Source organism: Sylvia atricapilla, chromosome 16 (genome assembly GCF_009819655.1).
Source record: "Sylvia atricapilla isolate bSylAtr1 chromosome 16, bSylAtr1.pri, whole genome shotgun sequence".
In the NCBI taxonomy this organism is placed as follows: Eukaryota; Metazoa; Chordata; class Aves; order Passeriformes; family Sylviidae; genus Sylvia; species Sylvia atricapilla.
The window spans coordinates 13,071,836-13,097,825 of NC_089155.1; the positions used below are offsets into that span (position 1 = coordinate 13,071,836).

A 25,990-nucleotide genomic window follows, 5' to 3' on the forward strand; every position below is an offset into this window, starting at 1 on the left:
CTGAACTTCTCTGCACGTCCATCCTCGGATTTCATCAGCACTGTCACCCCCGGGGCAGTGGAGTCAGAGGACAAAGAGTTTGTAAAGTTCTTCCCGGGTTTTTATCGGTGCTCTGACCTGTAGCTTGGGAAAGTGTCCGTGCGATGGAGCTTCACCGGGCTGGAAACATCTTCACGGGGCCAGATGGAAAAAACAGAACGAGCCCAGTTAAACACAGCCCAGTCAGTGATTAACACACAGATTCATTAATTAAACCTAACCCTGCTTCACCTACTGCTCCAGATCAGAAATATCTTCTTTACTGCTTCCTTCAGAACAGGAACTTGTCCAAAGCAAATTAATTTTTTTTTTCAAAGCTCTAACTTGCATTTAAAATGCAAAAAATGCTCTTTCAGATATATTTTTTTTTCCCAGTCTAGCAAGCAAGATATTTTTCTAAATATAAAACAAGTGGTTTGTACCCATGCAGTGGTTTGTACCCGGGTCAGCTCCATGCTGAATTACTGATTTATTATTATTCATGATTTATTATTATTACTGTGGTGGAAAGGCACAGTAAAGGGAAAAGGAAGGGGCCAAGGCACAGACTGGGCCAGCAGCATCTCCTCTTCCCATCCCTCATCACGGAACAACTCTGACCAGGTGAGGAATTGCTGTTTTCACCTCCCATCCCTGCTCTGGATGGAGCTTTCCTCGTGCTGCCTGCCCCCTCTAGCGTCGGAAAGAAAGAACCAGGAAAAATATTTCCTTTAAGGCTTTTTTAAATTTTTTTCCCGCTTTTTTCGGTTGGTTTTAATTCTTGAGACAAACACAACTCCACGGTGCTGACTTTAGCCCAGCTCCTCCGACTCTGAGCATCTCCTGCTCCAGGAGGGGAAGCACAAAGTTGTCAGTGCTGCACATCGGGTGCTGCAGGTTCCCCTCTCTCTCAGGAGCCCGGAGTTCAGATCTGAACCCTCTGAGATGCCCAGGGGCAGAGCTGCTCCCCGCAGAGCCCTGCTGCCTCCCGGTGTGCCGGGATCCCTCCACACACACCCAAGGGACCGCTGGGTGTCCCTTGGAGAGCACGGAGGGACCGCTGGGAGCAGCTCCTGGAGCATTCCCTCCTTCTCTGTATCCTACCCTGGAGCTGCTCCTGGAGCATCCCTCCTTCTCTGTATCCTACCCTGGAGCATCCATCCCTCCCTGTCTGCATCCCAGAGCTGCTCCTGGAGCATCCATCCCTCTCTATCCTATCCTGGAGCATCCCTCCTTCCCTCTCTGCATCCTGGAGCTGGGCAGGGGACAGAGTGTGACACACCCTTGTCCCCAGCAAACAGAGCAGCAGTGCAGGCTCAGTGCCACCCCGGGCAGGTGACAGGGCGTGTCAGGGAGGTGTTTCAGGCTCAGTGTCACCTCAGGCAGGTGACAGGGTGTGTCAGGGCGGTGTTTCAGGCCTAGTGCCACTCCTGGCAGGTGACAGGGTGTGACACTGTGCAGAGCAGAGGTTTGGGCTCAGTGCCACCTCTGGGCAGGTGACAGGGTGTGACACACTGTGCAGAGCAGAGGTTCAGGCTCACTGCCACCCCGGGCAGGTGACAGGGTGTGACACTGTGCAGAGCAGAGGTTTGGGCTCAGTGCCACCTCTGGGCAGGTGACAGGGTGTGACACTCGGTGCAGAGCAGAGGTTTGGGCCCAGTGCCACCCCTGGCAGGTGACAGGGTGTGTCAGGGCGTGTCCCTTACCTGGCAGGCCCAGCAGCTGCCCCGTGCTGTGCTGGCGGGTGATGTGGTGCCAGTAGGCGCTGCGGGGCAGGGGCACCACGGTGCCCAGGGACACGGCCCGCTCGCTCCGCTTCAGCTGCAGCTGCAAGGAGGACACAGCGTCAGCTCGTGGGTCTGCCCCCCAAAATACAGGAGAAGGCTGCTGGGACACGTTCCTGGAGCTTTTATGGCCCCATCAGCCTCGTCACGGGGTGAGACAGCTGAAAGCTCACGTCTGCCAGCAGCAGCCGGGGTTACGGGGTTCTTAAAAACTTTCTAGGCAATAGCAAATTGTTAAGAGCTTACAGACATCTCCATAAACCAATCATTAAAAGTACAATTATGTCGGGTCATGCCTCTTTCTGACCCAGAGATGGGGCTCCTGAGAGGTGTTTTAAAAGATTTTGTTCCATTTTCAGTCTCACGAGAAGGGTGAGACAGTGCAGGTGTTACAATTCACACCATCACAATCATCAAACTATTCCCTAATTCCAATCCATTATAAGAGTTGCTTGGCCTATCAGCTTTTGCCACACAATGCTGTTAATGCCTTAAAGCCAATCACCTAAAATCACCTCTCGTAGGTCCTACTACAATAAATCTTTCATATGTTCTGTTTTCATATTTAAATGTTCCATAGATTCATTTCTCATCGTTCTGTTTCTCCAAAGCGTCCAGTTCATTTGCAAGGCCATCATTTGAAACTTGTTTTTAGTTCCATTTCTCTTTTAACAATGTCTGTCCTATTCCATGGAAGTTTTATATTTCTTGCTATTCAGAAACTTTTTTATAACTTCCATAAACAAAGCACGGAGCCTCATTATTAAACTTTTCCATTATCTCGCTTGACATATTTTTCTGCTGTAGCTACCCCTCCAGAGCACAGAAACACAGTTTTATTACTGTGTGTCCTTGTTCCTGTATCTTTCTGTCTCTAGCTCTGCGTCTCACACAGCTCTGGGAGTTTTCTGCTGTTTGTTCCCCACAGCCAGGGACAGCCTGCAGCAGTGGCACAGCACCAGCACAGCAAGGGGCTGCTGCTGCAGGGTCTAAAAAACTTCCCCATCTCAGTTCCCCCATCTCTGGATCCATAAAATTAGATTTAGGGGTTGTGGTGGGACACAGTGTTGGTGAAAAAGCTTTTTTTTTTAGAGGTTGTGCAGCTGCTGCCTGTTGAAATCTGCAGCGGCTCTGCCTCTGGTGGGTCTGTGGGCACTCGGAGGACGGAGATTTAAAGATGTTAAAGGTGGTATTCCATAAATGCAAGTCAAACAAACTCAAAACTGCCTGTAAACCTATCCACTGTCCTCTCAGAACTGATCCCTGCTTTGTGAAAATGAAATTGTTCTCTCAACAGGTTCCTCCATCACTTCTGACCCTGCTGGGCTGCAAAAGTTACTGAAGTTATGCTGACCCAGCCTAAAGTTAATTTTAATCTGCTTAATTTAGGCACTGTTGAGTGCTCGTCTCATCTATCCATCTGTCTCCACTGAAGATAAATTTAGATATTTTTGAACAAGAACTCTCTTCATTAACCAGAACTGAGAGGTTTTTGGTTTTAAAGGAAGAAGCCAAACCCAGCAAAGACGGTGTCAGATGATATTTTCCTGGGAAAAGGCCCAGCAGCAGCACTGCTGGTGAGCTCAGGTGAGCTCAGGTGAGCTCCTCTCAGGTTTCTGAAAGGATCAAAGTGTCCAGCTCTTCCCAGGGAACCTGCCTGACCCTTCCCAAACCTTCCCCAGGGCACACACACCACTCAGCAAACGGAAAACTGAGCAGGAGCCCCATTTTTTAAATAGATTGATGAGAAATGATTGCTGACAAACTCATGGCGCTGATTAATCACGGGAAATTAGTGAGACTGCACTGACAGGAGCTGATTTCTCTGTATTCTTTCACACTTATTAGCCACAAACATCGAGGACTGTGTGTGTCCTCGTTGTTTTTATCCTTCAGCAGGAATTTCAGTTATACATATTGCCCTAAATTGTATAATCAAGCAGAATTTCATACAATAATAATAATAATAATAATCATAATCATAATCATAATCATCATCATAATAATCACTTCTAAGAACTATCATTGTAATAATAATCATATTTAAATGATCATAAATCACAAAAATAATTCTCATAATAAAGATAATTATATTAATAACAGTAGTTATAATAAAAAATTATAATGACAATTTATTTGATAATTGTGATAATGATGATGATAATCATAAATAAAGATAATTATGCAGGTGATTATGCTAATAATAAAAATGATAAATATAATTATACTGGTAATGGTGATTATGCTAATAATAATAAATGATAATGATGATTATACTGATAGTGGTGTTGATGATAATAATAAAAAAGATAATTATGCTGATAATGATAATAAAAAATAAAGGAAATTATACCGATAATGGTGATGATGATAATCAAGAAAATTATACCAATAATGATTATGACAATAAAGAATAAATTATAATATAATTATACTGATATTGATGATAATGATAATAAAGAAAATTATACTGATATTGATGATTATGACAATAAAAATTATAATTATCATTATACTGATACTGATGATCATGATAATAATAATCATAAAGAAAACTTTACTGACAATGATGATCGCGACAATAAAAAATAAACAACGATTATACTGATATTGATGATCATGATAATAATAATAAAGAAATCTATACTGACAATGATGGTTACGACAATAAAAAATAAACGATAATTATACTGATATTGATGATGATGATAATAATGATAATGATGATAATGATGATAATGATGATAATGATGATAATGATGATGATAATAACAACAACAATCATCCCCCTGAAGCAGCACGAATTTGGTTGATTCCCAGTGTGAAACCCCATTCCCATTCCCAATCCCAGCCCAGCAGTGCCCCTACCATGGAATTCCTGACGCTCTGCAGCAGCCGCTCGTGCTGCTCGGCGATGGCCAGGGCGGCCGAGTGCACCTTCTGGTAGATGGCCTCCCCATCCCTGGTCTGGAAGATGAACAGCCCCTCTCCCGTGTCACACATCCTGCCAAGGCAAGGGCACAGACAGCTGGGGGAGCGTGTCGCCTCAAGTTTGTCTGCTTTTCACCGTTTGCGTTTTGTTCTCACGCAGCTTCAAGGAAACTAGGTGCGTTTTTAGAATTTATCTATTTGGTTTACATATTTCTCCTCTGGGAGGAGAAAGATGATTGGTGGTGATGTTCACCAGTGAGGTCGAAGAGGTGGCGACCTGTGTAGCCAATCTTTGATATACAATAAATCTCAAAGTGTATATATACATATATAGTCAGAGAAATAAAGTGAAGGACTTTCCTGTTGACCTTTCTGCTGCCTGCTTCATTCTTTCGTGTCCATAACAGCAACAAGCTTCCAGAAAAACCTCCCCTGTGCTGCTCTAAAAGTGCTCTTGCACGAGGGGTGAGCAGCAAAGGGCTGAAGGGGGAACAGAGTTATTGTTCCCACCTCTCTGCTGCCTTTCCCCAGCCTGGAAATGAAACTTGAAATCTTTTCAGTGAGGTGGGAATATAAAAGAGGGTCTTTATCTGAGGGCCTCCAGGGGCAGTCATGCCCATAAAGCCCACCCCCACAAGGGTGAGTACATTTTATAGGTTTCAGAAAATTAACATAATTAATGAAAAGTCTCAATTAGGAGGACAAGTGCTGATGCAATCCCCTCCAGGTCAAGCTTCCTTCTCTGGAGTCCCCCCCTTGGCACTGGATGTACTTTGTCCATGAAACGTATCTTAAATAATTGTTCTTTGGTTCCCAGAAGAACCAAGACAGCCTTGTACCCCCGGGGCTTGGAGCTCTGGAATCTGTTCTGTTTTTCTGCCGAGGGAAAGGCCATGGAAAATTACTGGGAAAAGTAGCCACTAATACAATAGGCTACAGAGGCAAAAATAAATACAAATAGTTACAAATGCCAAGAATTCAGGGAACATAGAGAAGAAAAAAAGGTAAAAAGGAAAATGCATCATCTCTGCCTGTGCCTCTTGGCAGCCCCAGTGCCTTTTGCTGTCCCAGGCCGTGTTTGGGTTACTCTCTCCAAACAGGCTCAGCTGGTTCCTTCACACTCTGGAGAGTTCCTGCACAAGACCCAGATTTTTTTATATTTAGGCTCTATGTGGAATCTGTGTCAGGCAGGACTAATTTGTCTTCCTCCTTTGGACTTTTAATGAGTTCTGCAGAAGTTTTGTCTTCCCCTTGAAATAATAAATACAAATTTTAGCTGGGTTTTTTGGGGGGTGCATACTTGTTTCAGCATTTTAACTGGGGTTTATATTTGTTTTAGTGTTTTAATTGGGTTTTTTGGGGGACTTATAGTTGTCTCAATATTTTAATTGTTTGGAGGGGTTTTTTTAAGCAGCGAGACCAGACTGGCCTCTGGCTGAAGATCAGCTCCCTTATTGTCAGCTGAGAGACATTTTAAAAGATTTTTATTCTATATTCAGTCCCATGAGAAGGGTGAGACAGTGCAGATGTTACAATTCCACCATCACAATCAGAAGCCAAACTATTCCCTAATTCCAATCCATTTTAACTGTTTTTTGGCCTATCAGCTTTTGCCACACAATGCTGCCAATGCTTCTAAGTCAATCATCTAAAATTACCCCTCATGTGTCTTGCTACAATACATCTTTCATAGTTCTATTTTCATATTTAAGTGTTCCATAGATTCACCTTTCATAATTCTATTTCTCCAAAGTGTCCAGTCTATTTGTAAGGTCATCATTTAGAATTTGCTTCCAGTTCCATTTCTCTCTCAGCAATGTCTGTCCTGTCCCATGGCATTTCTAAATCAGCATTTCTTATCTCAGAGTTTGCACAGGGGTGCACAAAGCCATGTGAGCCTTCTGCCAGCCTTTGGGAATTCCCTACAAATCCACTTCCCACACTGTTGGAGCCCTGGGCACTGAGAATTTCAGCATTTCTGTGCTGATAGGCACTGACCCCCGGGAAAACACTGCATTGACCTGAGCCCTTGGAGAAGGCTCCCAAAATTAAATATTAGAACTAGAATTATGTGTGTGTGGTTTGAATAGAAGTGTGTGATGTCACAGGGTGGAAAACTCAGAGTTTAAGGGTTTAGAATATAGTAATATACTTATAAAACAAGATGGAGGTTTTAGGGCAGAGGCCAGTCCTTCCTTTTCCACCTTCTCCTCCATGGCTCTGGGTGGTGTTTGTAACTGGGTAGAAAAATCTGCACTGCAGCCACGGGTGGTTGGTTATTGGGTTAAAAGTAAAAACAATTTAGGTGTCATTTCATAATTGGACAATTTGTACTTAAAAGACCTTGGAAAGAGTTAGAGACAGAGCTATTTTCCACTTTGTTAGCCAGAACTCACAGCCTGTGAGGCTGTAACATGGGTAAGAATTAACCTGAGTTCAAACACGAAAACTGCGTCTCCCGAGCAATTAACCCCAGCTCTAATGACAGAAAGGAAGATAAACCCCCCCGCAATTTCCCACATCTTGTCCTTGGAAAAGAACTCTTTGGAAGTGGTTCAGGAGCAAATCCTCCCACCTACCTGCCTGCCTCGAAGGTGAACCAGGCCGGGTCCCGCCCGTAGCGCCGGAGGGCACTTAATGGCCAAGAGACGAGTTTGACTCTGGGATTGTGGATGTCCCAAAGACAGATATTCTCAAATGTTATCTGCAAGGTACATTCCCCATGCACATCTAAATTAGGGGATGGCATCAAATACACATTGAATCTCTCTGGGAGAAAAACAAAAGGTTAGTCTAAAATCCCTGCCCCGCACATCGTGCAAGTCAATCAAGGAATTTCCTATTTTTTTCCACCTCTATTAATTACCACTTAGAGCTATTCATTCCCACACAAAGAATTCCTTCCTATAACTCCGTGAGCTCCACGTTTGGGGCAGTCAAATGCTGCACCCAAAGGGCACCAAATATTTGTGTGTGCACTCAGAGCCTGAGGAGAAGTGCATCAGCATAATCCTGGTATTTGCAAACAGCTCATGGAGTCGTGTGTGTGAATAAATCCATTGCTCGTGCAGGTAATGAGCTCATTTGCACAGGAAAGTGGAGTAGCCACAGGCTCAGGTTCTGCATGTAATTACTGTTATTCATTATTCTCTTAACAAAGCCTCAGCCGCTGACATCTCACAAAAAAAAACCTACACAACAAATAGTTCCCATCTCCAAGAGCAGCTAATTCATCTGAGAAAGGGAAGTGCTACTCCAAAATAATTCTAGATAACTTATTTATTATCTCAGGCAGCAACCAAAACCAAAAGCCAAAAACAAACCCTCAAACAACCCAAAACCAACTCCCCCCTCCAAAATTGCAAAGAAGGCTTGGAAAAACAGTTTTGCTCCTCTTTATTTCCAAGATCCGGCTTAAAAGGCTTGAAAACAACGCGATCAAAAATTCAGAAGGTCAATATTTCTGTACCTACCACTCTGCTCCCTCTCTACTCCAGATGCCAACAAGTCAGGCTCTCCAAGGCTAATGTCATTAATTCGTGTTCCCAGGCACTCCATCTGCAGCACCTTGCACCACTCGTCTGCCTCGAGTTCTGTATAAATGCCCAGAAAATCCTCGTGTAGGTATGTAATATTGATAATTCCACAAGGAATGCTCCGAGGTTTTCTGAGGAGCGTGGCCGTTTCACCCACCTGAGTCACAAGCAAAGGTTTTGGAGGTGTCATCACTGAAATAAATGCCCACCGCGTGTTTCTTTGTGCTTTTTCGCAACCTCGAGATATTCTTCACGTTATTGAGCTCCGTGACCTGGAAAAGCACAATTGGGGATTTTAACGAGGAGCTTGGGAAGAGATCTGTCCATTCTTGGCTTGGGCAAGGGGAGGAGAGAAGGGAAAAGAGGGAGGAGAAGGTGAGGCAGCATCTGAATCTCTGTGATGGCTCTTGAGGAGACACAGCCTTGTCAGGAATCACCTCGGGAACTCCATGGGAAATTCCACCTTCCAGCCATGCCCTGCAGTTGTCTCAGCTCTGCAGGACATCAGTGGGACACCATCCTCAAGGAATTTCGGCCAGGAGAGAGGTGGAACCAAAGCTCCCTCCAGCCTGAGCAATGTTCACACGAGGGGCACGAGCAAGACCAACCTGGTGCAGCAGAACCAGAGACAGGTGGAGATGGAAATCGAAAGGATTCACCCACCTGGAATTCCAGCACTGCCGGCTCCAGCACAGCTTTCAGCACGGAGGAAAAAACCAGTTATTTTATACCTTTTGTTGTTTGGTTTTGGGTTTTTTTGAGGGGAAGTTGAGGATTTATTAGAATGTTCCAATTAAAAAAAAAAAATCACATTTTTGTTATCACAAAGTGTTTTAGTGTTAAAGGTTTAGAAACAGAGATTTCTGTTGTCTGGCTGCTAAACAATGACTGGAAAACGTTTTTATTTTATAGTTAGTTTTCTAGTTTTTATATTTTATATTATTTCTATTTATATATAAAAATTTAAAAAAAATACTTGCAGACCTGTGCAGTGAGAGAGTTCTGAACCAGGACCAGGGATTAATCAATCAGTCATTTCCCAGCTGACAGAACAAGCAGAGATTCAGCCTGACACATCCACTCAGCCAAAAATTTTTCCATCCCTCCCATTCCCATCAAAAACACACAAAAAAACCTTTAAAAAATGGTCCTCAGCATTCCAAGTATTGTTTGAATTAATGCAAAATTCCCAAACATGGGGAGCATTTCAGAGCAGAACACCAGGGATTATATTTATTACCCACACAATGGTTCCCAAGCACCTCAGCTTTTAATCTCAATTAAGGATTCATGGCTCTTGTCTTGGCTTACTGAAAACTGCCCCCATGATGAGGAGAGATAAAACATTTCCCAGGAAAGCCCAGGGGGACATTTAATGGAAAATGTTATTGCTCACTCCTGCTTGTAAGATCTGCCTGCACACCTCGAGCCTGCTGAGGATAAAAACAGATTAAACTTTATATAAAACCATGGGAGGGTTTGAGTTGGAGGGACCCAAAAGCCCAAGTTCAATCTTCCTCTTCCTCTTCTTTTCTCTCTTCTTTCTTCTCCTCTCTCTCCACTCCTTTCTCTCTCTTCTTCTCTTTTCTCTTCTTTTTTTTTTTTTTTTCCCTTTTCTCTTCTCCTGTTCTCTTCTCTCTTCTTATATTTTTTTCTTCTTCTCTCTGCTCTTCTTCTCTTTCCTCCTCTTTCCTCTCTTCTCCTATTTTCTCTCTTCTCTTTTCCCTTCTCCTCCCTTCTCTCATCTCCTTTTCTCTCCTCTCCTCTCCTCTCCTCCTCACAAACATTCCTCAAGCCCCACTGGGTGGAATTTTAGTGGAATTTAGTTTTAAAGCGCCCTGAAAAGTTCCTTTAATTCTCTTAAAGCCCTGCCCATGATTCCTCACCCCCAGCTAAGCTGCACTATTTAATTGCAGTATTAGCTAAGTGATAACAATCGTGAACAGAAATGTCCAGCCGAGAGCTCAGACCTGAAACATTTCATTTGCTCCCTATCTGGCTTTGCCTGGAAAACAATTACAAGTCCCACAATCCAATTTTCCAAAGGGATTATTCCATAACCAGACAGAAAAGAGTGTCTCAATGACTTCTGCAGTTTCAAGGCAAGATTAATGCAAGGGGATTAAAACCCAGCAGCCCTCAGGGGCCTGGTGTGTTCCTGTCAGCAGGACACAGTTAGTTCAGTTTTTATGGCAATATCAAGGATTCTTCTGGCACGACACAAAGCCAAAAGAAATCAGAATTCCTTCCTTCCTTCCTCCAGTCTTCTTTTGCTGAAGAATGTGGCGATTTGTGGTTGCTTATTTACGTTTGACGAGTGGGAATCAGACCTGGAAAAGCAACTCTTCTGTGCAGGTTTTTTGTAGCCTAATTATTTTCCCTCCCTCGTGGGACCAAAGGAATTAAGTGGGCAATTTGCTTTGTGTATGCAAACTCCCAGTTCACTCCACAAGCTGCAGATGACTGTTCTCATGTGTTATTTTAGGGCACTGTGACCTTTCCACTTTTAAAAAATAGAGCAAGATTAGATTCAAAACGATTTAAAGGTTCATATTAGATAAAAAAAAAAAAAAAAAGTGCTTATTTCTGTTTTGCACTGTGAACTTTCTGCTTCTAAAAAATAGAGCAAGATTAGGTTAGAAAGGATTTAAAGCTTCATATTAGACAAAAAAAAAAGTGCTTATTTCTGTTTTGCACCTCCAGTGGTGAGGATGTCCCAGCTCAGAGCTGCAGACAAGGACAAATGTCTTGAACGTTGATAAATGCTCAAATGCAAACAAATGGAGACTCTCCAAAAGAACAGAAGCACCACCCAAGACAGGGCTGGGGACCCAAAATTCATGTGGGCAAAGGAAGGAGCTGCATTTTCAGCCCCAGGGACTAGTGCCACCACATCCTGCCAGCCCCTCTGCACCAATAAATCCAAGAACTCTTGAATCCATCCCAGAAAAACAAACCAAAACAAAAATAAGAAGGGAAGGCTCAGAAGGAAAAACCCTGGAGTGAAGGAGGCAGGTGCTGGTGAGAAATGAGCTCCATTCATCATCTTCCTTTCCACCCTCCACGGCTCTGTGATGGATGGAACCTCTCCCCAGGCTGCTGGGCTCAGTGAGGGCTCCTCAGGTGGGTTTTAGACACGATTCTGCTTTCAGCAGCATTCCAGAGTCACTCCAGAGCCCAGGCAGGAGTTAATTTTAAGGAAAAAAAAATTGTATTTTCTTTTGACTTTGTGACGTGCTGGTAGAATCCTGAATATTCCAATAAAAATCTGCATCCTGCTGAATTCCTGAAGCCCTGGGGATGTGCAGGTGAGGTTTTGCTCTCCCCTGAGCCTTGGATTTACTAGCACAGGCTCATGGCACACTTGACACCTGCGCAGGGTCTGCCTGGGTTTGGTTTTGGGGTTTTTTTTGTTGGTGTTTTTTTTTTTTTGCAGGATTTATTTCTCCTGCCCACGGGTGACAGCACCAAGATTGTCACAGCACGGAGCTGAGATTGCACAGGGGCTTGAGCACCAAAATCCCAACATTTCCATGAATTATAGCACAGAATTTTTCATAAATAAAAAGCAGGTGGAAAGCAGTGAGCGTTGAAGACGCTGCCATATTTTTTGTCAGGTGTTTTTATCAATAATTAACTATGATTTTCAGAAGAATCATTCAACTACAGCCTAATACAGAGCAGCAGCTCATATTTAACACTTTTTTTTTCCCCCAGCAGCTCATATTTAATACTCTCAGAAGCTCCATCATTCACCACGTTTAAATTTCACACATTTACAAGGCTTATTAAAAAAAAAAAAAAAAAAAAAGGTCTGATTTTTATCCACCTGTGCTCTTTATAAACGAGCACATTTTGCCCAGAAATGCCATTTAATATTCATTAGCTCCCTCTCAGTGAGGTTTGTTAAAAATAAAGGCGACCTGTCAGTTTGGAGAGCTGATGACTCTAAACCAGAGAACAGCCTCACTCTCAGTTCCCTCTCTGCCTGAGGATGTTCTCAAAATCCAAATAAATCCCAGAAAATCAAATTTTTTTCCCACTTTTCCTCAGCCAGAGGCACCCCTGGCAGTGTCCAAGGCCTGGCTTGGAGCAGCAGGGACACGGGAAGGTGTCCCCAAGTGGAACTGGGGGATATTGGGGGTCCTGTCCTTAGGATTGGCAAAGTTCTGGTCAAAACCACCCGGAATTTTTGTGTTAATCCTCAGTGACTGACTCTGGGCTCTGATCATCGTTCATTCCTGTCAAATCAGCTCCCAGGGAAATCCCAGAAATCAAATTTATAGGAGAAGCAGTGGCTGGAAATGACGTGACTGTTTAGCAGAGACTAAACTTGGCTTAAATCCCTCTGAGGCTTTTTGTGAGACCTTCCCTCTGCAGATCCAGGCTGCTGCTGGGGGAAACTCCTGCAAATACGGGCTGACCTATGGAATTTCATCCAAGAATAAAAGAAATTCCAGCCTCGTTTAGATCCCTCTTGGATTTCATCTCCATCACCCAAAGTGCTGCTCATATATTGCATTGACACAATGGAAAAAACACAGATGTGCATCAATAACTGGCAGAGTTACAATAAAATAAATACAATAAAATAAATGCTTCAACAATAAAATAATTTTTCACTTGCTTAGCAAGATGTTTGCTTAAAAAAACCCATTTATTTTTCAATCTACTTCACTGAATGAAAGCACACACAAAGATTTAGAACCTTAAGAGTTTAAAAAAAAAATCAATTTTCAGGCTAACTAATGCACAAAAAGTTTATTGTTTATATTTATTTTTATATCTTATTTATATTATTTAAATATAAAATAATAGATATAATATGAATATACAAATAATTTCATACATCATGTATTATATATAGGATCTATATTATATCTATAGTATATAAATAGTATAAATAATATAGCAAATAAATATTATTATTTAAATAAGAAATACTATTTTAAAGAAATAAATAATATAAAGAGAGAAGAATAATTAAATATTTTAAAGAAATAAATAATATAAAGAGAAGAATATTTTTAAAATAAATAATTATTTAAATAAATAAATCATATTGATTGAAGTATCAATAAAATAAATATACTATTTATAATATTTATAAGATAAGATTTTATCCTTGACAATAATCAGGTGATAGAAGTTTGAGGAAACCTGCTGCCTTACCTTGTGGTAGCACCTGAAGTAAGCAGCTCGTTCATCTGAGAACTTCTCCAGCCTCTTGGGCCCTTTGCTGGAGGCCTTTTTGAACACCAACCAGCACCTCTGGTAAATCTGGAGACACAAAGGGATAAAATTCGGGATCTCCCCTGGCCTCAGAATCCCCAAAAACCCCAGAGAAGTTAAACCCCAGCCCAGCTTTGTGCTCTCAGGAGTTCAGACACAACACAACCCAGGATGCTGAGGAGTTCATCCCTTTGCTCTGGATGCAGCCAGGATTATTTCTGAGCCCGAAATTACAAATAACTGCTGGGTTAAACTGCTGGAAATATGAGCTGACCTATGGAATTTTATCCAAGAATAAAAGAAGTTCCAGCCTCGTTTAGATCCCTCTTGGATCTCATCTCCATCACCCAAAGTGCTGCTCATGTATTGAATTGACACGATGGAAAAAACACAGATTTGCATCAATAACTGGCAGAGTTACAATAAAATAAATATAATGAAATAAATATAATAAAATAAATGCAGTGTTTCACATAGAGCTGGAAGTTCTTACACACACTGTGCAGCCCTCACACAACAAAAAACCCAAAAAAAGTCATTACTTCTGAAAGTTTCCTAATAGAAACTTGAATTATTTCTGGGCCTGACTTATTAGAAATAGCTGCTGGGTTAAACTCCTGGAAATAGGGGCTGACCTATGGAATTTTATCCAAGAATAAAAGAAATTCCAGCCTCATCTAGATCCCTCTTGGATTTCATCTCCATCACCCAAAGTGCTGCTCATATATTGAATTGACACAATGGAAAAAACACAGCATTGCATCAATAACTGGCAGAGTTACAATAAAATAAATATAATGAAATAAATGCAGTATTTCCCAGGGAGCTGGAAGTGCTCACACACACTGTGCAGCCAGGAATTCTTTGGATGCAGCCAGGAATTCTGGTGTGTTTTGTGAACACAAAGGAGCAGGAACCGAATTACTGACCATGGAAAAAAAAAGCGGATTATTTCACCCGCACAACCCAGGACCCTCCTGCCGCTTTGCTCCCAGGGTTAAAGTGAACTCAAGTCCTTAAATTTGGGGTGGATTCAGTGGTTTTAAAGCCACTTTCCCAACTCTCCAGCGTTCCCTGCAATCCTCCCTGAGTTTTCTGCTGCTCCTGCACTGGAGCTCTGAGCTCCTGCTGCAAAGAGCATCCCCAGCCTCTGCCAACTGCTCCCAGCCCACACTGCTCCAGCAACTCCAAACTAACACCTGGGAGCTCCAAAACAAATCCAAACCTGCCACCAAAATCAGCCTGATTTCAAAAGCAAAACAACAACAAAATATAATCAGGCCATGAGCAAATCCCCAAATCCAGTGATACAACATCTCACGGCCCCAACAGAAAAACAACATCATCCTCTGACCCCTGAGGGGCCAAAAAAGTCCTTATGTCCATGAAAAGTAGCTGTAATTCCTTTGTTGAACCCCAAAAAAATGGTAGTTCGCTGACTGGTTGGGCTTTTTTTCACCAGTTTGTAGCTGTTCCTCCCGGATTTATCATTTTTCCCATCTCACACATGGACCCTCAGACTCATGTGGCTGCAGGAGCATTCAGGTCATGGCCAAGGGGCTGAAAAATCCAGCTGAAAGTGGATTTTTTTCCCCTTTTATTAATTTATTTTCCAGGATTTTTCCCCCCTATTTTCCAGCTTTTTGGCTGCTCAGGCAAAGTGGAAAAAAAAAATTCTTCTGATTTTCTCAGCTTTGGGGTTTGAGAGGGAAATTGAAACCAGGGGATGCTGTTGATGCTTTGCCCCAACACTCACGATTTTTGTTCAGGAATCAATCTAAAAAAAACCCCAAAAAAACCCCAAACAAACAAAAAAAACCTTCTGAAAACAGCCAAATATTGAGAAATGGGAGGGGGGAAGGTTATTTTTCAGATCTTGAGGCAAGAGGAGGGTCCAAATGGCTGATTTAAAAACTGAAATAAAAGGTTTCCACCGCACTGCAGGAGAGCAGAGAGATTTTACTGCTGGAACAAAGGATCCCAGCCCTGTTTGTTATTTCACAGGAGCCCAGAGGTCACAAACAGCAGCACAAAGTCTCATCTGGCAAATTTCTCCTCTGACCCTCCAGGGGAAGCTGCCCTGGTTTGTTCCTCTGCCGTGTTTCTCTGCACTTTGCCCTAAACCAAAGAATCCCAAAAGCTGCACTTACAGGGACACTGAACCTGCTGTCAAATAAACACAAACTTTGCCTTTTTTTTTTTCCTTCTTTCCAAGCAGGAGCTGCAAGTTGCCTCCTGCAGCTTGGGATTCCTTCCAGGACCTCTGGGATATTGGCAGGAATTCGCCTTTTGTGACTCTGGTAACCTCCAGAAACAGATAAAGCAGCAAAGACACAGCACAATGCTTGAGAAATTCCTCAGTCTCTTCTGAAATTTGTCTCTTTTTTTATTTGTCTTGGACAGGAGAACCACGCTGCCCCTTTACCCAAGGCTGGCAGGAAGCTCACACCCTGAAGGGGGCAGATGGAAAATCTTTGGAGTGTTTTGCTGGACTTTGGTTGGGCTGGAATTCCAGGGCCAAGGTCCTTCCAGCAGGGAGCTGTTTACACAACCAGGGCTTGGGCCTTCATTCTTCTATTTAAGGAAAAAAAAAATTGCTTTAATTTGTCACTTCAGAGTCCAAAGGTGGGAAATGAGCCCTGAGATCATTTTCAGTTCAAAGGGAATTGGTGAGGGGACGGGATCTAGAATGTTGCTGTGCCAAGAGAGACAGATTGCAGCTCCTCCATCCCCTCCCCAGCCCTGTCTGAGGCAGCAGATCCCAGCAGGAATCTGTTCCCATGGAAAGCTGCAGAGCTGCTCCTCAGCCAGGAGCTCTGGGCACCAAACCCTCACCTGGACAGAACTGGGTGACCCTGGAGAGCATCCCACAACCTTCCCAAGAGCTCCCAAAGTGTTTCATTGGAATGATTTCCTCCACAAAACCCCGGCTTGCCTCTCCTTTTCCGACCCACGCCCACACTGGCACCTTGTTCAGCCCCAACCTGTGGACCAGATATTTTCTGAGCCTGAGGATTGGTATTTTCTGAGCTCCTCCCAAACTCACATAGACAGAGGTTTGAAACAGAGTTCAATTTTAGACCTTAAAATATTTGGAGTGTAGAAAGCTGCAAAAAATATAAACCAAGTAACTCTTGTGTGCTGTAAAGTGCACGTGTGAGGTTTAATGATTGGCTTAATAGACCCTTGTCAGCTTTTAGCATTGCCCAATTTTTAGTTGGCTAAAAAACGTTTAAAAGCCAAGAAGCACTTACACAGAAACCCTCCCTTGCCAGTGACAGCTGAAAAAACGCAGCCAGGCTGGAGCTAAGTGTCAGATCTGGCTCCTTGAGCATCTGCTGAGCTTTGCACACAGACACAGTTAGCTGGGAACTGGAGAGGACAGGATCAGCCTGGAACTGATTGGGGAGGAGAAATAGGAGAGGCTCCAGTGGTGGCTAAAGCTGCGCTCTGTGCGGGCACAGCTGGATTTGCAGCTGGATTTGCAGCTGGATTTGAGCTGCCCTGCCATGGCACAGCCCCAGGAACCAGCAGGGTTGAGGGATTGGGGAGCTGCAGAACATTTACCCAGGGTCTGGGATGGTTCCTGGGTGCCACAGAGCATCGGACTGGGTCACTCCCATTCCACGCGACAGCTCGTTAACACAGCTCACTAATTAGGACAGAGGCTGCTCTGGGTGAGTCACCCCCAGCGATGACAAGGACACTAAAGCCAGGGCACAGCTGGGACCTGCTCCACGCCTGGACTGCCTCAAAACTCAGGTTTTCAGCCTCCCACAGCACACCGTCATCTGCAGGAGCTGCATTTCACAGCTGGACTTGTGTTTCACAGCTGGATTCGTGATTTTTAAGATTACACACACACACACACAAAAAAAAAAAAAAAAAAAAAAAAAAAAAAAAAAAAAAAAAAAAAAAAAAAAAAAAAAAAAAAAAAAAAAAAAAAGGCAGAGGTTGCACTCGAGTGGAGCCTTTCTGTCAGCAAAGTGATTTTTCCAGCATCCAAAGCCAGCCACGGGAGAGGGGCTGCAGCTCCTCCAGCCTTGGGCAGCTCAGCTGTGCCCGAGAACTGGATAAAAACCCGGCAAAACTCGGGTAGTGACGCTTGTTAGGAGCTGCTCGGCACCGAGGTGACAAATGCCCTGCAAGCATCCCACTAACGACGGGACAATGGGAATGACTCCCCGTTCCCGGCCTGCTGCTGCCCTTTGCCATTCACCTGAGAGCTCCAGGCAGCAGCAGAGCTTTTTCTGTGACAAAAATATAGTAATAATAATAATAATAATAATAATAATAATAATAATAATAAAACAGCTTGTGGCATCCCTGCAGACAGCTCCAGATGTGGTGGTCAGTCCAGATGTGGTACTGGCTCAGCACCAATTTATCCCGTTCCCTCCACATTTCCCCTTAGGACTGGCACAAATCCCGCCCGGGTCACTGCTGCTGAGGAGCAGCTTCAAACCAACTGGAGCCGCCCGAGAGGGCAAATCCTGCTCCAGGGAGCCCCTGCAGGGGGCTGCAGCACCGCGGGGCCTGGGCAGCAGTGAGAGGGTCCTGGCCCTCTGACAGCACATCTGGATAGATCCTGGCTCTCTGATCAGCACATCTGGAGTGATCTTATCCCTCTTCTCAGCACATCTGGACAGATTCTGTCCCTCTGGCACATCTGGAGTGATCCTATCCCTCTTCTCAGCACATCTGAAGTGATCCTGTCCCTCTTCTCAGCACATCTGGACAGATTCTGTCCCTCTGACCAGCACATCTGGAGTGGTCCTGTCCCTCTGCCCAGCCCGGCAGGCACATCTGGAGTGCATTGTCCAGCTCTGGGCCCCTCAGGACACAAAGCTCCCTTTCATTTGTTTTGGGGAGGGTTTTTTTTTTTTGTTATTTTGTTTGCTTTGGTGGGTTTTGGGGTGGGGAGGTGTCGGGGTTTTTTTTGTTTGGTTTGGTTTTGATTTTTTTGGTTTGTTTTTTTTTTTTCTTAAAGCTAGAGGAACGGACCAATCCTGACTTAAAGAAACTCTGAATGAAACACGGATTCCAGAGCCAATATCTGCCTGGTAGAACTCCCTTTTCCAGCAGCTCCTGCAGTGTTCCTGCCCTTTTCCAGGCTGCTTTCCACATCAGCTCCAATGGGCAAACCCGGCTGCTATGAACGTCTCACATCTGTGCAATTACAGAACTCAGGAGTTCATTCCCATTTAGGAAGATCCAAACTCGAGAAAGCTGCATTAAAAACATTGAGCAGGGGATAGGCACTCGTGTTCCAGCACAAGCACCGTGCCAGGAGTCTGCCACTCAACGGGATGAGTAAATTCAGAACATCAGCAAACATCCCTCCTCACCCTCCCGGGGACATCACAGGGAATTTGCCTTTGCCAAACACAGAGAATTCACGGATGGTCCTCCAGACAAACATCACTTGGCAAATAAAGGGATTTTAACCCAATTTAACCTCCTACATCGATATTACTGAGGGGAAACAACACTCATTTTACCCCATCGACCTTCTGAATTGAAACGAGGGACATTATTATCAATAAAACAAAAATAAAAAATTAAAAGACAAAAACAAAACAACCCAAACCCCACCAATATTCATTTCAACAGCCTGAACTCTCAGTGGTGTTTCTGACAGCGCTTGATGAAGTCAGACAAAAAGATAATGGAGCAGTCCATCATCTTCCACGGCATTCCTGCAGCTACACAAACACCAAATTAAGATGTCAGGCTCAAATTAAGATGTCAGTCTCGGGAGCAGCCCTTGCATCTGTTACTTTCTTTCAAGTGTTTCCACAGGCGCTGTGAAATGTCATTTATCCCTGATCTCACTCCGGGGCGATGCCCGGGCACAGCACTGAGAGGATTTCACACCGGGAAAGGAGCTGCTGATGGAAAGGCGTCAGAATCACCCAAGAGTCGATTTCACCTGTTTATAATTCGGTTTCTTTTCTCTTTCAGCTGCCTGTAGGATCATCCCTGGCACACCCTTGCAGGGCTGGTGCTGTCACCGCTGGGAATCTCAGCTTTTTCTACCAAAGGAAGAGCAAAGAGGGAAAAAAGAGCCAGGATCAGGGCAGGGAAGTGCTCGGGATCAAGGGAAAAGGGTCGGATTTGCTTTAAATTGGTCACAATAAAACACCTTTAGAACAAGATAGCAAAAGGGTAAGAGGCACTTGTTCAGGAGTCAGTTCAGTCCATGAGAACATTTGGAATTGATTGTTTTACTTCACAAACTGAGCTCATCTTCCACAGGAGAGCACAGAAGGTAATTTATCTGAGAACAGGCTGGAAAGCACCAAAAAAAGCCATTCCTCCTCCTAAAATGGGCCAGCATCAAAACAAAAGTTCCACACTCCAAATCATGATCGGTAGAATTTTTTTGGGGAAAACAGGAATAATAAAAAAAACAGGAATAAAATAAAACCAGTTCTGAGCTTTGTCCTCTTTACATTTTGGTGGGGTTCTTTGGGAACAAATTGAGACCCTTACCCCTCCACAAACACTAAAAGAAACGAAATGCAATTCCCCCATGGGAGCTGCAAAACTTCCTTTTCCTTCCTCCAGAGCCAGGCTGAGCACCCCGATTGCCCAGCCCAGGGGTGACAGGAGGTGACAGCACCCAGATGGCAAATCCTTCTCCAACCCCAGCGCCAGGGCTGACCCCATAAAGGCACTGACCCCATAAAGACTGACCTGGACTCTCACCCCATGAACTCTGTGCCACACAAATCCCACAGGGCTCTCGTCCCAGTGCCCAAAGGGAGCTGCTCGAGGCTTGCCTGGCATTTTTTGGGATCCCTCCCCTCCTCAGCTCGGGGAAAACACCCCAACTCTCCCAAGGAATGTTCTGGATCCCATCCCTGCTGCCACTGACAAGCTCCAAGCAATAAGAAATCTTTAATATCTGTGAATATATTCTAACACCTTATCTAGCAGCTCGCCAGAACTCTGAATTTCCAGTGGGTTTAATATCCTGCAGGTTGAAGTTGGTGCCTGAGAAATCTGTTCAGTTTTGTTTTTTTTTTTCCCCAGCTCCAACTTCCAGACTGAAAGGAGCTGCATAGGTGAACGGAGTTTTATTAATAAAGCTGCTTCAAGAGGAGATACAGACAACTTTTCCCTTCTCCTCCCCCCTTCCCCCAGCCTTACATCATCCTTCTTCCCAGTTTTCACAGCTCAGGCTCTCAGATCCCCACGTTAACTCGCTGGCACATGTATTCCAGCACCAAATCTCTCCCACCATATGGTTCCAGTCCCGCAGATTGTCTCTCCCCCACCCCACCTCTCCTCCCACAGGGTTTCACAGAAGCAGAGCTGTGCAGAACTTGTCAAAGTACATGTCACTGGCAACGTGCAGCACCAGTCTCCTCAATGAAGCTGCCACAGGACTCAGTTTAATTAAAACCAAACCCTGAGAGCTCCAATCTCTCTGCGGCTTCTTCTCGCAATCAAAACGTTCCTGCTGAAGTGGACAAGCCCTGAGCTTTAGGCAGGAGTTTCCCCAAGTTTCTAATCAGTTTTCCCATCTGAAATGAGGGTGTGCAGCCAGCACTGATGCTCTGCTCCCTGAGGAACACCACACAGGACAAAGCTGCTGGATTTTTCCCACTTCAGTCTTGCACGTGGCCACTGTGCAACAGGGAACTCCTCACCCAACACTCGAACACACACAGCAAGGCTTTACATCCTCCTCTTTTTAGGTGAAAGTTTAATATTGCCAGCAAATCACTCAGCAAAGCAAAACAGGCAACCCAGAAAACTAACAACTATTTTTTTCCCTAGAGTTTTTTAATCAATCCAGAAATCTTTGAGCGCTGCTGACACCACTCCAGCATTTCCTAGGAAGGAGCAGCTGGCTGCAAAGCTGTGGCAGGCTCAGCTCCCTCCTGTCACAAGCTGAAGACTGAATTCCTACAGATCCCTCCCAGGGGCTGGCCAGGAGTGCCCTGATCCAGTGTTTGACCCCTGACCCCACATTCCTTCCCCCTGATGCCATGAAGATGTTTTGGGCCAGTCAGGCCCGGCGAGCACAGAAACCTGACCCTCACAGATCCCGTTTCTGTCCTCAAGGAGGGTGACACTAAAGAGGGAACAATTCCACCGCTCAGTCCCAGCAGGGACATCTCCCAGAGGAGTTCAGGGGTGGATGCAGGAAGGGGAAGCTCAGCCTCAACAGGGAGTGAGACCCAAGTGTGAGACTGCGGTTTGCAAATGCAAGGTGCATTTTATTCCCAGCTGTTGAAACCCATTGAAGAGGTGTTTTTCTTTATCTCATAACTCCATAGGGGAGGCCCAGGTGTCCTTCTGTCAATGGCCCAGCTGTTAAACCGGGTGGGGCCGTGTTCTTTATCCCTGCCAGGACCCGTCCTCCCCCAGGGTATCTGCTGTCCATGGGTCAGCCAGGCTCACTGCAGGGCTCAGACAGTTACATCATCCCATTGGGAGAGGCCCTGCCCAGGGGGAGGAGCCCAGCATTCCCACCTGGATCAGCGCTGGGGTTCAGAACCCAGCACAGCCTGTGTGCACTGGATTCCCAGAGGAGACCAGACCCAGCTCAGCACCACTGGGCCCTTCTCCAGGATCATCTCTGCTCCACCAGAACCACGGCTGGCCCTGCAGGAGGGCTGGGCTGGGCTGACACCAACAGCCTGACAACAGGGGTCAGCTGTGTTCTGACTCTGGCAGCGTTTCTAGGATTTTGTTGTTTGCTTGGTTTTTTTTGTTGTTGTTGTTTTTGGTTTTGGTTTTTTTTGTACTAGTACATTTGTATTTTTTCATATTCCTACTAAAGAACTGTTATTCCAATTCCCATATTTTTGCCTGAAAGCTCCTTAATTTCAAAATTATAATAATTCAGAGGGAGGGGGTTTACATTCTCCATTCCAAGGGAAGCTCCGGCTTTTCCCTGCAGACACCTGTCTTTCCAAACCAGGACAGACTGGAACAGCTCCCACACCTCTGGGGGCCTCCCACCCTCCACAAAGCCTCAGCTGCCTTTTCCCTTGCACAGCTCTTTGTGCTCACCAGTGCTACAAACTCCTTCACTCCAAAGGTTTGCTCCTGTTTTCATTTTAATTGTGTTGTTTTTGTTGTTTTTTGTTTTTTGATTGACCCAGCCCAACCTAAAAAGAAAGCTCAGGTGTGTTCACATACACCCACCCCAAAAATGGCAAGACCAGAAGAGGGTTTTCCATCAGGGAAACATCTTTGTGATGCACTCCCCCTCAGAAAGGTCACGCCTGTACCACAGAATGAGGCACGATTTGAAAATCAGGAGCACAAAAATGACTTTTTAGACAGAGAGAGAGGCCATAAAGCAACAGCTTCACCCATAGATAAAAATCCCTCAATCAGCTGAGAGGTGGCTGCAGAGGCACTGAGCATCCTCCTCCCCAAAACACAGGTCCTGGTGCTCTGGGCCACAATCCCTCCTCCCAAAGCCAAGCTGATTTTATTTTTTTTTTCCTGGTTTCAAGAACCCTGGGGAGGTTGTGCCTGTGCCCTGTCAGCAGTTTTGCAGCACACTGTGTGTCACTGCTAATGCCACGCCAGACCCACACCATTGGCTGAGGGAATCCTTTTCCTCCCCTATAAGGACGGGAAGAGTGGGGAAGGGTGAGCTTTCTCCTGAATATATTTGGCTCTGCAGAAGACACACTCGATACAAATGTTGCCATGGGAACTATTCTATTAAATAATATTCAATTAAAGCCGCACGTTCCGAGCGAGCGCAGGATGAGTTCAGGTGCAAAACTAATTAGCCCAAATTCAATTTTGGAATGACAAAGTCGGGCCTTCCAGAACTGTCACGTTCCTTTTGAAGGAGGTTTGGGTTTGAGCAAGCTGCTTCTCTGCACCCCTCTCGTTCCAAACGTGGCAGCTGCACCCCAGTTACTCAGGAAAGTCATTTCTTGAGGTAATTTGTGGCTCCAAGCTCTGCTCCCAGTTCCCTTGGAGATGGAATTGCCACAGCACTGACATGAGAGAGTCAAAGGCAGGAGCTGCATTCAGCCTGGGGAGACAATGCTCTGATTACAGCTGTGCCACCAGAATATGGGAATGGATTTCAGCGACTCCCACTCACATCCTGCCACACAGGGAGCCTGAGATCCCTCTCCATTAAACTGCAATCCTGCACGGGGCTGGAGCAGCCCTTCCTGATGTGTGCACAGCACGGGAAAGTTGTTTGAAAGTGACTGATTTATGCTCTAAAGTATTTTTTTTCCTTCCCACCTGCAGCTCCTGGGTGTCCCACAGCCCTCCCCAGCACAAAAACAACCTGTTGGTACAAATCCTTCACCCTCTGAAGGAGCCAAGCTCTCACCAGCCACGGAGTGGGATTGAATTCAGGCTCCTGCTCCAGCCAGGAGCTCAGCCAGCTCCAGCTCCAGGCGTCACATCCCACCTGCAGCCAGGAGAAAGGTGCCCCAAGGAGCAGGGATCTGCTCCAACCCTGCCTTTGGAGAGCTCAGACTGATCAGAATTACCCATTTCTGCTGCAAATCAGGGCTCTGGGCCGTGAGCAGCTTACAGAAAATGCCACAGGAAGAATCTGCAGCCACATCTGCTCTCCAGTCGTGGGCCAAGACTTCTCAAGCTGGAAAGGACCAGGAGGGAAAAGCTTTGCTGCTGGTCGGGCTGGGCATTCCCAACAAACGGAGCAGGGTTTGACCAGGTCACAGCTGCAGCACCAGATGCCAGCACCTCCCAGGGTCCCTCCACAGCTGGGGAAGGCTGGAGAAGGACAGAAAATTCAGATTCAGAGCTGGGGGCACCTCAGGGCTCGTCCTCAGCCACAGCATCTCTCTGGGAGCCAGCCTGGGCTTCTTCTCAAAAGCACTTATTTATTTTTTTTTTTGCATCAGCCCTTCTGCACTTCGCAGCCACTGACAACGATACAAACCTTTGGAACTGGGACAAAACCCAAACTGTCTTTTCCAAGGAAACGTTTCACATTTGTTCCATTTCCATGGAGTCGGTGTCATTCTCCATTTCTCTGGTTTTGCACTCAGCTGTCACATACACATCTCTTAAGAGAGCACCCAACATTTCCTCGCCAGCAGCAGCCTCAGAGTGGTCTGGAAGGCTTTAGCAAAGGCAAGGCACCAGCACTGACAGCATTTACACCTCTTGTGGACTCAGAGAAACCTTATTCATCGAGCTTCACTGTTACAGCATGGGAAAATGTATCATAGTTTAATCTTATTCATCCTTTATGCCACAGCAAACTGAACACTGATATATATTCAGTAATCAGACTGAATCACGATACACCAATTGTGCCAAGTTTACTACGAGTGCTCTCCGGGTGACATCCCCTCAAAATGTCACAGAACGTCCTGGTTTTACACAATGAACTGTGCCTGCGAGTGCAGGGATGAGAAATCCAGCCTGCTGGAAGGCTTTTCACTGCTTCCCTGCTCCCAAAGCAGCCAGGGAGGCTCAAGTTCCCAAAACTGTGGAGAAGTCATTGCCCATGGGTGCAGCAAGAGAAGGGAACTGTAATTGCAGTGAGGCAGCAAAAGCTGTCAGAGGACCACAGACACTCCCCTGAAACGAACAAATTCGGAATTGCCAACCCATCAGTTCTTAATAAACACAATCCATCAGCTCGTTTCCACTCCTGAGAGGCAGACACACCAAGGAGAAGGTTTTATTCACACAAAGCCTCTCTCCGGGAGCATCCCCTGAGCCGGGCTCGCTCAGGGACACGGAGCTCTCCAGTCCCATCCCCTGGGGGCTCCGGGGAGCCCCAGCACCGGAGGCACAGCCCTGGAATTCCAGAGCTCATTCCAGCCCAGGTACTGCGGGAACTGCCCTGCCACTCCCGGCACATCCAGCGCCCACAGCCGGCACCGGGAACGCGCCACGGCAGCCGAACAACCCGAAAATAACCTTGATAATAAACCAGCAGCAAAAAGCGAACCGCGTGGATTTTTCATTTGGCTCACCTCAAGCCACTCCAAAAACCCCGGCGACACCTCAAAGCTTCACCTGTCCCACTCAGGACCCCAAAGCCTGACTGGCAGCAGCACCTGCGGCTCCGGAGAGCTGTGAGGGCTGAGCTGAGCCCTGCCCGGAGCCCTCCCGACCCCCAGCCCCGGGCACAGCCCCCGCAGCCGCCGGTCCCGCCCGGGGCAGCGCAGCATCCCCCGATCCCCACGGGAGAGAGAGGACGAAATAAATACATAAACACATCTATAGGTAATACATATACAGGTGCGTTCATTCCGCTCTCCCCATCCTTTTGTTTCCAGCGGAAAAACCCACCGAGCTCAGTTTGCGAAAAGGAGACAAAGGAGTGGCAGGGAAAAAAAAAATAAATAGCAAAATGCCCAGCTTTGCATTTTCACTCACCCCCAGCCGCCGGCTCCGGATGCGCACGTAGCCCTGCTTCACGATGTCGTTGAAATTGGAAGCCATCCTTGCCCGGGACAGGCGGCGGAGGCGCCGCTCAGCCCGTCCGCATGGCCGAGCAGCGCC

The 25,990-nt window shown here is 45.6% G+C and overlaps 1 protein-coding gene across 1 annotated transcript; it reads right to left on the reverse strand.

Moving 5' to 3' along the window:
- DOK5 (docking protein 5) lies at nt 1-25,990 on the reverse strand. The gene is made up of 8 exons (XM_066330978.1): nt 25,865-25,990; nt 13,442-13,549; nt 8,427-8,541; nt 8,207-8,326; nt 7,313-7,502; nt 4,671-4,806; nt 1,725-1,845; nt 1-169 (listed from the first exon to the last, which is right to left on the reverse strand). The coding sequence occupies exons 1-8, from the start codon at nt 25,928-25,930 to the stop codon at nt 102-104; spliced, it is 924 nt and encodes a 307-aa protein (XP_066187075.1). The 5' UTR covers nt 25,931-25,990; the 3' UTR covers nt 1-101.

Coding starts and splice junctions, on each gene's coding strand:
- DOK5 (XM_066330978.1), bottom strand. CDS start 25,930: ATGGCTTCCAATTTCAACGACATCGTGAAGCAGGGCTACGTGCGCATC. Junction 8,327..8,426: donor AACCTTTGCTTGTGACTCAG/GTGGGTGAAACG, acceptor GCATTTATACAG/AACTCGAGGCAGACGAGTGG. Junction 7,503..8,206: donor AGTAGAGAGGGAGCAGAGTG/GTAGGTACAGAA, acceptor TTTTTCTCCCAG/AGAGATTCAATGTGTATTTG.